The sequence below is a fragment of the Vipera ursinii genome, assembly GCF_947247035.1.
Source record: "Vipera ursinii genome assembly, chromosome: 1".
Taxonomy (NCBI): domain Eukaryota; kingdom Metazoa; phylum Chordata; class Lepidosauria; order Squamata; family Viperidae; genus Vipera; species Vipera ursinii.
This window is the reverse complement of record NC_139512.1, coordinates 131,122,961-131,137,973: the sequence shown is the minus strand read 5'-3', so window position 1 is coordinate 131,137,973 and position 15,013 is coordinate 131,122,961. Positions and strand designations below refer to the sequence as shown.

General features: G+C 40.3%; 1 protein-coding gene across 1 annotated transcript in view; it reads right to left on the bottom strand.

Annotated features, from left to right (window-relative positions):
* LOC310642831 (TGF-beta receptor type-2-like) overlaps positions 1-15,013 on the bottom strand; it is a gene marked incomplete at its 5' end in the record, with an annotated part of 72,429 nt that overhangs the window by 2,904 nt on the left and 54,512 nt on the right. The window contains 3 exons of the mRNA XM_083366770.1: positions 5,997-6,124; positions 9,255-9,396; positions 10,464-11,275. Of these exons, the coding sequence (XP_083222896.1) occupies positions 5,997-6,124; positions 9,255-9,396; positions 10,464-11,275 (1,082 nt within the window). The remainder of the gene's footprint in view (positions 1-5,996; positions 6,125-9,254; positions 9,397-10,463; positions 11,276-15,013) is intronic.

Sequence of the window (15,013 nt, the reverse complement as noted above, 5' to 3'; positions counted from 1 at the left end):
TTATATAACCTGCTGCCCTAACCATTGCATACATCTATAAAATAAGCTGCCTTATTTTATGTGGATATATCAACTGTTCTCCCTCTTAACACATTAGTAGGCTTTCAGATACTCTGCTTCCTCATCCTAATAGTAATAGAAAGCATGAAAGGAAAAGAGTCTCTGTACTTGAGAAGGGAAGAAAAAAGTAGAAGCAAAACTGGACAGAGATGAAATAAGGGACACTTCTGTATTAGCAAAAAATTAAAATTCAGCAGACAAATAGCTTTTTTGAAGCAGAAAGGCTAATCTCTAAAGGCATCCAAGCATTAATTCATAGGTACCTGGGGGTTTCCTTTGTTTTTCAAATCTTCGGCTGCCTGAAGGGACTTTACTAGTCCCTACTGAAAAAAGAAAGTGATGGGAAGAGAGGATAGTTTTGAAAGAACAGAAAAATTAAAAACGAAATAACTAGCTGTACCCCCACAGATTTTTGCAGTCTAGCTTTAAAATGTGAGTTTTTCTACTAATAGTTAATTTTAGGACAGAATTTTTACAAAACAAATCTAGCCAACATGATGAAATGGTAGGGATGATTATTATTTCTGCAGTTACTATAAGAATCGGAGAACGGTAGCAGAACGGTCTCTTGATCAATTATTGCAAGCAAGGAGAGTTTTACATTTTCTTCCTTTTCAAACTGCAATTCTTTATTTTGCTTGGGTGAACACATGCTCAGACTACATTAAATTTCTGCCAAAGTCAACTGCATATTCCACCTTCCCACTGTGATGTCCAGCACAATTTATCCACATCCTGCTATCAGGACTGACACTTGAGTGTTTTTCTCACTCGGACTATAACCCAGTTTAACATGGTAGATACAGAATGCATTCAGAAAGTATTTAGATCCCCTTCACTTTTGCCAATTTTGTTATGCGTTAGGTGATTCTACAGTTGTTGAAGTACAATTTTTCCCCCCTCATTAATCTACACTCAGTACCCCATAATGACAAATTGAAAACAGAAATTTAGAAATGTCTGTAAATTTACTAAAAAGAAAAAAAAACCGGGAGATCACATTCACATATTTTAGTTATTTCTTTTTTGAGGTACTGAGTGTAGATTAATGAGAGAAAAAATTTCAACAACTGTTTGTAGAGGCAGGATTTTTGTCCAATGGCTATGACCTGACATTCAGTAGTATTGCATTTGTTACCATGGCTGAAGCTGAAAGGTGTACAGTGGATTCCATCAACTTACGGTAATTGAAAATGGGTTTTTTGAATGCCAACCTGGGTTTTAAAACATTGAGCACAGAGGGCAGTAGATCTAAACCCTTTTTTTCCTCTACAAATAGAAAAATAGCTATAAAATTTGAGAAAATGAGTATTCAAAAAATGGAATCTCCTCTTCTAAATGTTTCAGTTCTCCCATCTTGTCCCAGATTCTTCTTGCAAAATTTGTTTTTCACTTGAATTCAGTTGCTGAAATTCCATCCCATCCCAATAAGGCACTCATCAACAGTTTGGCCTACAGCTCCATCCACAGATGGCATGGAGGACATTCAGCTATGGAAGGTTGGAAAAGCTATTGCAGCATCTAGCCAATCAGCTGTTCTTCAAAGAGATACTGTAGGTGCAGTTAAACCTGGTGAACTATTACTTAGCAAGTTACCATAAATTTCTATGGCTACAGACTAGACTGGGAAGTAAAAAAAATCTTGGAAGAAGACGGTGACAAAATACTTCTGCATTAGTGCCAAGAAGACCACTGGTACATGTCCATATAATCATCAATGAGCTTAAGGATAAAACATAATGTTTATTTTTAAAAGTTAGATGCCGGTACATTACTTTTCTTAGCTTGGCACATACATGTATGCATTACAGAAATTGTACTGACTCAGAAATTAAATTTAAAAGAGTATTGATAATTATTTTTTAAATACTAGTAGTATTTAATTATGTTTAAATATCAATTACTATTGTTAGGTTGTTTATATTATATTAAGGCTTGCTGTTGTAAGATGTTTAAGGGTTAAATAATCGGTATTAGTCACTTGCAGGAATACACAACACATGTTGTCTCTGGAATATCTTAGCAACAGTGTTGGCTAAGTTCAAACATTTCCCACATGTCTAAAACGCTCCTAAGTACACCTCGAAACAACCTCAAAATAATACTAGCTAGCAATGGTAGAGCAAACCAGTTTAGTGTAGAGATTTTTCCAGGTTAGAAATGGAGACTGAATTCGAGTCCCTCCCATCTTAGGGACAAAGCCAACTGGGCGACCTTGGGCCAGCCATTCTTTCTCAGCCCTAGGAAGGAGGCAATAGAAAACCACTACTGAAAAACCTTGACAAGAAAACTGCAGGGACGTGTCTCAAACGCTGCCTGCACGCACACTATGATAGAGCAGCCAAGGAACTTAAAACAAAATGTATGGATAGTTTTGGTATAAAGAAGAGACTTCAGGCACAAACCTCTGGAAAAGATAATCAAACAACGAATCAGCGAACAACTTGATGCAAACAAAGTCATCACTAAAAGCCAACATGGGTTTGTCAAAAACAGATCATGCCAGACAAACCTTATTGCATTCTTTGACCAAGTGACAAAATTAGTGGACCAGAGGAATGCTGTAGATATAATTTACTTGGACTTCAGTAAGGCATTTGATAAAGTAGATCACAACCTACTACTTGATAAGATAGAAAAATGTGGGTTAGATAGCATCACCACCAGATGGATTCGTAGCTGGCTGACAGGCCGTACTCAGCGTGTGGTCCTCAATGGAACTGCATCTACATGGAAAGAAGTGTGTAGTGGGGTGCCCCAGGGCTCTGTTCTGGGCCCAGTGCTCTTCAATATCTTCATTAATGATTTGGATGAGGGGATAGATGGGGAACTCATCACATTTGCAGATGACACCAAGCTGGCAGGAATAGCCAATGCTCCAGAAGATAGGCTTAAAATACAGGAGGATCTGGACAGACTTGAACACTGGGTGCTATCTAACAAAATGAAATTCAATGGCGAAAAAAGTAAGGTTCTACATTTAGGCAACAAAAACCAAATGTACAGGTATAGTATAGGGGGTACCCTGCTCAATAGTAGTAACTCTGAGAGGGATCTTGGAGTCCTAGTAGACAATCACTTCAATATGAGCCAGCAGTGTGCTGCAGCTGCCAAAAAAGGCAACACAGTGCTAGGCTGCATTAACAGAGGGACAGAATCAAGATCAAGTGAAGTACTAATACCACTTTACAACGCTTTGGTAAGGCCACACTTGAAATACTGCATCCAGTTTTGGTCACCATGATGTAAAAAAGATGTTGAGACTCTAGAAAGGGTACAGAGAAGAGCAACAAAGATGATTGGGGGACTGGAGGCTAAAATATATAGGGAACGGTTGCTGGAATTGGGTATGTCTAGTTTAACGAAGAGAAGAGTGAGGGGTGACATGATAGCAGTGTTCCAATATCTCAGGGGCCGCCACAAAGAAGAGGGAGCCAAGCTATTCTCCAAAGCACCTGAAAGCAGGACAAGAAGCAATGGACGGAAATTAGTCAAGGAGAGAAGCAACCTAGAACTAAGGAGAAACTTCCTGACAGTTAGAACAATTAACCAGTGGAACAACCTGCCTCCAGAGGTGGCGAATGCTCCAAGACTGGAAGTTTTTAAGAAGAGACTGGACAGCCATTTGCCTGAAATGGTATAAGGTTTCCTGCCTGAGCAGGGGGTTGGACTAGATGACCTCCAAAGTCCCTTCCAACTTATTATTATTATTATAAAAGAGATCTTAGAACAACAGACACCTTTCCTAAATGCTTCACAAAATTGTTACCTGCATCTTCTGAACTTGCAATGGTCGCTGGAGATAATCTTATGTATTTTATCTAAAAATATTCCTCCTACAATGGAGGAATTCAAGGCAAAACCAAGAAAGTCCAAGTTGCCTTTTGAAAAAGCACCTTTGGGACAACCATGACCTGGATGACTGAGACTGCTCCATAGACAAACTCCTACAATGGATTTATAATGAAAATTGGAAAGTGATGCAAATTATATACAAGGATTTATCTTGAAGCACACTTGGGGTTTCTGTCACCCCACAAAAGGGAATATATAGGTAGTCCTCAACTTACCACACCACAATTGAGCCCAAAATTTATGTTTCTACGTGAGACAGTTGTTAAATCAGTTTTGCCCCATTTTATATCCTTTCTTGCCACCGTTGTTAAGTGAATCGATGCAGTTGTTAGTAATATAGCCGTTAAGTGAATTTGGCTTTCCCACTGACTTTGCTTTGCTTGTCAGAAGGTGGCAAAAGGAGATCACGTGACCCTGGGATACTGCAACTGTCATAACTGCCAACCAATTGCCAGGTGTCTGAATTTTAATCACGGGGATGCTGTAGTGGTTGTAAATGTCAAAAACTGTCATAAGTCACTTTTTTCAGTGCATTGTAACTTTGAACAGTCACACACAAAAAATGGTCGCAACTCAAGGATTACCTGTACTTTTATTTTTTATCCCCCCCCCCCCGCCTCAGATCTCGGGTCCATTCAGATTTCATGTCAAAAATGTTCAATCAGTTCCTGGTTGGTGATATTTTAATACTTCTTTGACACAAAATGATGTTTCTGTTTATAATACATAACAAAAGCCACCACTCTTTGAATTCAGTGGGATTATACTAATCTACAGATAGATGTATATAAGGCTTACATTAGTGAGTTTGTTGCTGCTTATGCCTCCGTGAAAAAGAAAAATCGAAATTTGATTAAAGATGTTTTGCTGGTACATGCAAGGAATCCCAATAAATTTTATTAATGTCTTCCTCTAGTGCAGGGGTAGGCAACCTTGGCTCTTTTATGACTCAAGGACTTCAATTCCCAGAATTCCTGAGCCAGCCTGGCTCAGCTTGGAAACCTCTCCCTTTAAAGCCCTGTATATGTTGGATCTTAAAATAGATTGGATTCTGCTATAATACTTTTGTATGTGTAAAACATTTTTGATATGGCTCAGATTAATTTTGTAAAGCAAATTATATATGTATATGGTTGTCACATTTTATTAAATGGATTGCAATTTGTTATTTGTAGTCTGAAGAAGAGTAATAACAACTTGGTTAGTTTCTGGAATAACTGAGTTAACAGCAAGGCAACAGGTGGGCTTGTTCACTTTCCTCGTTGGTTTTTGATTTAATGTTCAAACCATCAGCAATTTGTGTTAGGCAACCTCACGTTCTTGTTGGATATATTGATGGATTCTGGGTATGCATTATTTCTATATGCTGATGACATTTTTGCCAACATCGGATAATTATTTAATTGCCTAACTTGATGTATATGATTCAACAATTTGCTAAATATTCAGGTTATAAATTAATTGGAAAAAATAATTTAGTTCCTTTGATGTATAATAGATTACTCTAAGAAGTTGGGTTTTGCATTCTATTCAGAATATATTAAATAATTAGGATCACATATTGGAAAAACATTTCAAAACGTGGAAAGAAATGTGGTTAATGTTATAGATCAGATTGCTATGGATATTAATAGATTGATTAAGGTTCCATCTAGTTGGTGGACCAAGATTAAGGTAATTAAAATGAACATTACTCCAAGCAGATTATATTTTAAGAGACATTTCAACGTTAATTAACTTGTGAAGGAAAAAATTAATAGAAATGGGTTCTGCTTGTTTCTGCTGGCATTGGATTGGCCGCTGTTTTGAAGGGAAAGGAAAAAGGTGCAAAAAAAAAGCTCTTTGATAATTAAACCAGATTGTGTTTTGCAAGAATTAACTATGAGTAATACAATTTCAGAGTAATTAATTACTTTAATGGTTATATAATTGCACTGATCTTTGTTACAAGAAGGTGGACATTCAACAAAAGAAAAGATTCTCTTTGGTTCACTTCCCAAAGCTATCATATCACTTTTAATAGTTTTAATAAAATCAGCAGTACAGACATCACATCGGTCTGGAATGGCTTGAGGACTCACCTGATGCACCAACCAGTTAGTTGGTATCTCTGGTCGTTCTCGGCCATACAGCACGATGTCTCTCATAACTTCCATGCAAGGTCGCTCTCGAGCCTTCGATCCAAAGGGTGGTTCATAATTCTTCACCTCTACAATAATGGAAGAAATGGAAGAGGTTTCAAAATACGGCATTGCTGTAAATCAAATACAGGGAGAAAAAGGCCGATGTGCTTATTTCCTGCGTGTTAATTGGCTCAATGTTTAGATGCTACCAAGCAGCTGCAGATAAATAAACCAGTAAATATCTGAGCTCTGCCACTTGCATAGCTAGATCCATGTCCCTGCTAGAATATGTGCAGCTGGATTCAGGAGGTGATGATTTCATCTCTGAGGAAGAGTCTTGTGCCTGCCTCTCAGAAAAAGGTGGTGGCGTGCCCTCTCCTGAAGTGTTCGTGTCTTGATAGTGCCATATTTGACAACTTCATTGTTGTGTGAAATGCCTTTTTTTAGAGGAAGTTTGTTGAGAAAGCAGTAGGCACTCTATTAACAGAATAACAGAGTTGGAAGGGACCTTGGTGGTCTTCTAGTCCAACCCCCTCTCAGGCAGGAAATCCTACACAATTTATAACAAAGTCTAGAGAAAAATGAATCGTCTAGATCAGGGGAAGTCAACCTTAGCTCTTTTATGACTTGTGGACTTCAACTCCCAGAATTCCTGAGCCAGCATGGCTCAGCTTAGAAACCTCTCCCTTTCCCCTCAGCATGGCTGGCTCAGGAATTCTGGGAGTTGAAGTCCATGAGTCATAAAAGAGCCAAGGTTGCCTACCCCTGGTCTAGATCTTCTTTAGTTGGGATCAGGTCTAATCATGGCATAGATACAAAATTAGTCACTTTAATAGATGTCCTTCATCAGGACTTGGGTGGTAGGAACACATCCTTCCCAGTAAGCCTTTTAGCAACTTTCACTATCATCTGCCATGGTATCCTTCTGGACCACCTGCAAGGATTGAAAATGGGAGGCATTATCTTGCAGTGTTTCCATTGCTACAGTTTTTGGAGTAGTCATGGGAGATAAGTAGTGGAGTCCTTGACCACAGCAGTGTGTAATGCCAAGGAACTTGGTCTTCTTTCCTATATTATTTAACATATACGTGCTGGGTGAAGTGTAGCCTCCTGTTGATGGTTGATTCACAGACTGATAAGGATTCAGGAATTTTTGATAAACAGCCTGCTCCTTTATTAGGGAAATGAACTGCATATTCATCACAGGAACACCTTTAGAAACAGACTAAAAATATATCTATCCAAATTCATATTGGCATTCTGAAATTTGATTCTAATTTGGAAATAGTTCAGTTGCTGAAATTCGTCTAATCCTATCCATTCTATCTCAATAAATCTTGCTAAAGAACACAGATCTTGCTTGGAACAATTACTTGTGATTCAGACAACTGCAAAGAAGCTAAAAAAATGGCATTTGATTGTAAATCAGCAGAACTACAAGTCTTGAACTACAGTCTGGAGTCTATCATGTAGCAGATGTGCATAAACAAATACCAAGATGGAGTTAGTATGTAAATATCTGAGTTATCTTAAGAATATTGACCCTGATAACTGTGTGTCCAAAGGAGCAAATACATTTAATTATTTTATTTTATTTATATAACCACCCATCTCAACAAACGGCACTGGGTGGCAAGCAGTATCAAAAAGTTTTTAAAAAGATATACAAGCATTAAAATACAAACAGCAACCAACCAAATCACACTAATCATTAGGAATAGGCTCCTTCACACATCTGGGGCTTTAGAAAAGGCCAGCAAGGTTCGGGTCAACCAGATCTCTGGAGGAAGAATGTTTCAGAGGGTGGGCATCATAGCAGAAAAGACTCGTCTTCTGGACTCCATCAGAATTCCTTCATTGATTGAACCCAGGGCAGTTCCATCCTGCCCGATTTGATATGATGGGCAGAAATAACCAGGGAGACATGGCCCTGTGAATAACCTCAGCCCAAGCCAAGGAGCGGTTTAAAAGTGATCACCAGCTACCTAGTGCCAGATAGAGTTGGAGCACTAGTGAAGCTGCTACTGGACCAGGAAACCCTTGTATCAATAACCCATGCTGGATAACAACATGTTCTACATGAGGCAGGCTTTGAAGATGACTTGGAAGCTCCAACTGGTCCAGAATACAACCAACGTGCCAACTGGGGAAATCTGCTGTAGCCTATTACTCCCATCTTGGGGTTCACCATACTGATTGTTAGAATGCTTTTGTGTCCACTTAAAATAGCTGAGCGTTACTTATGAAGCCCTACGAAATATGGATACATGAGGGATTGCCTTATCAAATGTGATTGATTCTACCCATTCTGGCCAAACATCTTTAGAGAATCCCATCCCCATGTAAGGGACAGGGATTGTGAGCTAGTTGTCAGGCTTTCTCAGTGATGGTGACTACACTTTGAAACATCGTTTCAGCATCTGGAAAATCAGAAATGGCTGAATGGGGAGGGAAAAAAGATAATTTTATTTCAATCAGTCTTTGGCTCTTAATGTTATTTTAGGCACCCAGTAAATACTTTCACTTATTGTGTTATATTTTCCTATTTGTGTGTGTGTGTGTGTGTGTGTGTGTGTGTACTTCTTAGGGATCTACTAAGATTGGAGCAGTATACAAAAATGTATAAATAAATAAATAAATAAATAAATAAATAAATAAATAAATAAATAAATAAAGTAAGTAAGTAAGTAAGTAAGTCATAAAACTGGTGCTCATAGAAACAGAACGTAAAAACAGGATGAAATCAGACACAGACCAAATTAGTTGAATCAGAAGCAGGTGGTGGAATCAATAAGTCTTGGAAAGTTATACTGTAGTGTTGAGTCTAACGTCACCAAAGATGATTCTGAGCTCTGCTAAAGTGGAGAACAATTTTAATATAATTTAATGATAGCAATTATTTCATAGAGGGTAAGTAGTGCAGTTCCACGTGAATTGCACGAAATTGTATTGCAATGAGCCAGATCACCCAGTCATTACTCTAATGTTGACTTGATGGTTCTTGGATATAGGTGACTTTTCAATTTAATGACCAGATTTCTTCTCTACTGGACCTGGAATGTCTTCCATTTCAGGAATGCATTTTCCCATGCTCTCTGGCTAGTAATTGTTAGAATATCCAGATGGAAACAATATTGCAATAATAATTTAAAAATGAGAGGCAATTCATCCCCCTCCTATGGTCCAGGAAAAGATGATTGAGAAATGTTTCCTTACCTCCTATAGCATCACACCTAGAGGCTATCTCCCATAAAACCAGAGCCATAGAATAGACATCCATTTGTTTAAAGGATTCCAGATCTTCAAGGTTCACTCTGGATTCCAAAACCTCAGGAGCCATGTATCTGGCAGTACCCACCTAATGATAACCACATACAGATTAAAACAGGTACATGTGTGTAAATGTGAGAGAGAAGCCATGTTAGGTCAAAGGCAACACTAAAAGCTATGACAGATTCATCCCATCATAGGAGAAATGTCTTGTCACAGGCTTTGCATACAAAATAAAATAACTTTTAAATCATCATCATCATCATCAAATAGGGAACCTCTCCAATATTTTATCTTCAGAATTTTGTCCAAGGAATATGTTAACCATTTATGTTGAACTTTTGAGTAATAGCGAATATGCAAAAAAAAAAATCCTTGGGAAATAACTCATTTGTACTAATTTTGGTTTGATAAATGCTCCTCCATACCTTTGCTGCCTTTTCCAAAAGACAGAAAAAGAGTGGAAAATAGCACGATTTTAGTCTGAGCTCCTAACCAACTGTTCAGCAAAGATGATGCTTTGTTGCTGAATAAAGAAAGTGTGTGTGCTGAATAAAGTGTGTGTGTGCTCACGTGTGTGTGCTGTGTGTGTATCAGAAATCAATCCATACCATCTGTAAACGTTGCTAGCTGCCATGTTACTGTTATGGGTGGAGCCAGATCCAAAAGAAGGAAACTATTATTCTGACTTACTGCCTATAATGAACGCAGTCCCAGGTGGCAGACAGGCTGACAATACAGGTGCAGCGTTCATTGGATTGATTTCAAGCAAGCCTATTGTAAATAAGAACAATCCTGCATGTACCACGTTAATATTTTAATAATACTGTATGCCCTATCTTCATGCTGTGCATGAACATTTGCATGGGAGAACACAAAACCTGGAGAGTTCTACACGTGTGTGTTTCCATGCAACTTGAAACATGTTCCTGATCAGAAGGAAGCACACCCAGGATTTCATTTCTGTTTACATATGACTGTGTTGCAGGTGAAGAAATGAGTGGGGTGGGAAAAAAATACAAGAAATTATGTCAGTGTGGGTGATAGCGATGGTGTGTTACAAAAATGCACAAACCCCTCTTTGCTTGAGTCTCCTATAAACCTTCCCTATTCCCCAACAAGCAAAGCGAACTACTTTTGTTCTGCAGTGCTCACCTGTCCACTATTTGCAAAATCTTCCACACTTAAAGATGGATCCAGTCTCAGAGCAATTCCGAAATCACACAGCACACATTCTTGTTGGTTCTTAATGAGAACATTTGTGCTTTTGATATCGCGGTGGGCAATGGGAATTTTGGGACTGCCACCAGGAGTGTAGTCACTGTGCAAGTAGGCCACGCCACTCACGAGGGAACCTGCTGTCTTTTGCAAGTCTCTCCAGCTGAGAATATTCCTGGACAGGTAATCCTTAAGATTGCCTTGGCTGTGATAGGCAGTGATCAGCCAGTATTCTTTCTGAAGTCCAGAGTGTCTCTCCTCTGCAGAAAGGAACCGAAGGATGCTGCAGTGCTTCAGGTTGGCATCCGCGAAGATCTGGCTTTCATTTTTCCAGGATGCAAATTCCTCACAAGGGAAAATCTTCACGGCCACCATCTCATACTTGCCTGAAGATGCATGCTTCAGTTTGGCTTTCCAGACTTCTGCAAATTGCCCTTTCCCCACTCTTTCGTCCAACTCAACCGGCAGGAGTTCGTTGATATGGTTGAGGCTGCTGGCACAGGCTGGGTGGAGAGCAGAATGATGATCTATCTTGACAGACAGGATCTCATCATAAGTGGTGGCTCTGCGGGATTCAGGCAGCTCACGGCACTGAGTATGTTTCTGGGCCCACTCCTTGGACTGTCTCCTCTGCCGATGGGTTCGGCAGAGGTAGAATATCACGGTGATCATGATAGCCACCAACAGCGGGGGCAGCAGGCTGATGGCTGCTACAGGAATGATTTCCCTGCTATGGAGCATAGAGTATCCTACGGGGAAAGAAAAAGGCAGAGATTAGCAAGAATGTTTCAACCTACGCAGAGGAGTTACTTCAAAGAGCTTTCCCCAGTGACCTAAGGGGTTTTAGGGCCAAACCTTTCAGCCCAAGACTTGGGGCCGCAATCCAGAGGTCCCCCAATTTTAGCATCCAAGACAGGCAACAGTCTTATTGTGAATACAGTACAGGAGGTTCACCTTTCTCTCAGTTGTTCTGGTGACATTAGTGAAAGGTTGCTCCTCCACCCGTATAGGAGACTTTCTCTTCCTATGCCTGCTTTCACAACAGGAAAGGATTCCTGGGTTCCTGCTCACATGGCAGCAGAAGATTGTGGAAGGACTCAAAGGCTCCCTGCTGTTCACCCCACCATTCTTCTCTAGCAAGCTCCTCAGTCACGTCTTCAGCACTGACATGAAGAGGAGGGGGGCTACTTGCTACTTCCCTGTGTCACCAGAAGGAGAGGCTGTACGATCTTCTCATTTTTATGCTTGTTTTTCTTCTTCTTCTTCTTCTTGTTATTATTATTTTTTTAAAAAAAAGATTACAGGTAGTTCTGAACTTATGACCACAACTGAGCCCAAAAATTCCATTGCTAAGCCAGATGGTTGTTAAGTGAGTTTTTCCTCCATTTTATGACCTTTCTCGCCACAACTGTTAAGTGAATGGCTGGAATTGTTAAATTAGCAACACAGTCGTAAAGTAAATCGGGCTTCCCCATCGAGTTTGCTTCTCAGAAGGTCGCAAAAGGCGATCACGTGACCCCTGGACACCGCAACCATCATAAATATGAGCCGGTTGCCCAGCATCCAAATTTTGATCGCGTGACCAAACGTTTGTAAGTGTGAAAAAAACGGTCATCAGTCACTTTTTTCAGTGCCACTGTAACTTTGAACCATCACTAAAGAAATGATTGTAAGACGAGGACTACCTGTACGGTATTCTCGTCTCTCATTCCCCAATTACAACAAGGCAGTGGAAATCAACAGCCGCCTTCCTCCTCTTTCATTTCACCTTTAGCAGAGTCTAGCATGCTACAGCAGGCACGTCTGGGTTTTCCAGAGGTCATCTAGGCAGCCTTCTGGGAAGCCATTTAGAACTTCTTTTCAGGTCATCAAGATGCTGAGAGGGCTATATAGAGACTGCATTGTACACTGCACCTCTTGGGCGTTGTTGCCCCTACTTTGAAAGTTATATCTCGGCTAGTAGGAAAGCAGTGCAAAGGCTGTTCCCAACTCCCTTCCTCCTTCTTAGGCTCTCTGCTATATTTGACCCTGTGTCATCTAAAGCAAGGCTAAGCAATTAATTTCCCCAAGGGGCCATATGGGAAACTGGGACTTTTGTGGAGGGCCGAAATCAACAAGGCTGTGAAGGTGCATAGGCATGCACACACAAGCATAGGTAAATAGAGAAGAAAACCAATTGGCCTTCAAAATAAAGGAAATGTGGTTGTATTGTGTGTGTGCATGGTGTACACTTATTCACATTTGATTTCTAATTTCCAATTAATCTCATGTGGTCTGGACAGGGACAGCCAAAGGGTTGGATTGGCCTGGGTGGGGCCATAAAATTCCTTCGTCTGCTCTAAAGGAAGATTAGCATGCTTGCAGATTAAAAGCACAGACACAGGTCCCATGCCATGAAACTGTAGCATGGCTACAACTTGAGGCTTTACCTTGCAGTTTTTCCACTTGCTCAGATAAAGAAAACTATAGCTGTGTTAATTAGATAGATTACATTAATTAAAAACACTGCATGCATGAAATAATGAAATCATAATGAGAACTAATTTGGTGTAGTGGTTAAGACACAAGTCTAGAAACCAGGAGGCTGAGAGTTCTAGTCCTACTTTAGGCACCAAGCTTCGTGATCTTGAGCCAGTCACTCTCTCTTACTTGCCTAGGTAAGGAGGAGGTAAGGGCGAGTCATTTCTGAAATCCTACCAAACAAAACTGCAGGGATCTTTCCAGGCATTTGCCGGAATCAACATTGACGCAAATCTTCCCCTTCCTCCAAAATTAATGAAATACAGAACTTGAGGAATCTAATTCGGCATCCCTATAAGAGACAACAGATCTCCCCCAACCTCCAACTCCAACCCCTCAGGATACGCTAGACTATCTAATCCTGTGAATTGGGCTGGTAAGAATGGAAACTAAGACATCTGGAGAGCACCAGGTTGAGAAAAAAAGAGCAGTCGGTCAATTGACTGATTCAGCATAAAGCCGCATCATATGAACGCCACGTGGCTGAGCGAAAGAGTTTTGCTGATGGAAAGTAATAATTCTTCCTGGAGCAGCTCCCCCATTCCTGAACAAGAAAACCCGAGAGAATGCAGATGGAAAACTTGGGTAGCTCATTTGTTCCAGGCTTTTAAAAATATAAATATAGTCCTGTTATTAATTATTGGGCATTTTAAAGAAGAAAGCATTAAGCCAAAGTGCCTTATCTTTCTGATAACCATGCATTCATTTATGTTCACTAAGAAGCAATGTGGGTTCAAAAAAAAAAGTAGAACCTGCTAAAATGAGCTCTGTGAAGAAATGCAACTAACTCAAACAGCATCGGTCCATTCAGACTGATAAAATCAAAGCACTTTTAAATGGAAAGGCAAGGATAACAATGCTTAAAAGTCTAAGGAAACAAGTAGATACAATTTCTGTGAGCTGAGTTGAGCTCTTAGTGACCTCCTGGACAACCCATGTAGTTTTATGGGCAAAGAAGAGAAGAGGTTTTCCATAACCTTCTCAGATTTTGTTTTATTCTTCTATCTAGTATGTGGATTCTCCCATCCAAGTACTAATCAAGGTTCTGAGCCCAGAGAAGGTCACCATTTTTTGAGGGAGGAAAACAAATACCAGCTCTTAAATGACAGTGATCAGAGTGTTGCGCTGGGGTTGATATTTCAAAAGGAGGGAGCCATTGCTGAAAAGTCTCCGCCAGTCTGCTAACGAACAGAAGCTTCAATTTAAAAGCTCCAAAAAAGAACAACTCCATCGGGCAGAGAAGGTGAAATGGAAGAGCTGGTCCTAACCCTAACCCTAACCCTACCAGTATTTGGCTCTGAAGTATTTGGGTCTAAAGTAGGGTGCAAAAAAGGCAAGGGCCTTAGAACGGAGGTCCCCAACCTTTTGGGCACCAGGGACCGGTTCCATGGAGAGAGGTTTTTCCACAGACCGGAGGGTGCGTGGTTTTGTGTGCTGCCTGCATCTCGCGGATGCGGCTTTGCTTGTTTGTGCAGACCGGTTGCTGGCATGCCACAGCCCGGTACTGGTTCACAGACAGGGGGTTGGGGACCCCTGCCTTAGATACATTCTGAACATTACTAGAACAGTGGTGTCATTTCAATACAAATGAGATTTTATCTCTTTGCCCCAGCATGAAGCAATGTGTTCAGTCCCTCCATTCTTACTCATTAAATTCGAAGCAGGGATTTCTTGCCCAATAGAATAGTGAAGGATGAGTAGTTCAGAACCATCCCTCAAGAGAAAGACTTCAGGGCATGACTTCAGTGGGTGAAGTCTACCATTCAGATCCTGGGAGTAAGAAAGCCAGACTCCTCAGCTGTTTGACTTGGCCCTTCCCGAAAAGAAAAGAAAAAAGTCTGCTGCAGTTGATTTCTGCTTAAGCTACGAATGCTTCTAAAATAAGACACCAAGTTCAAACCACAAGATCAGCATCAAATGATATAATTTAAGTTTGCTTTGGAAAGTGTGAGGCCTCTGCTATCTTT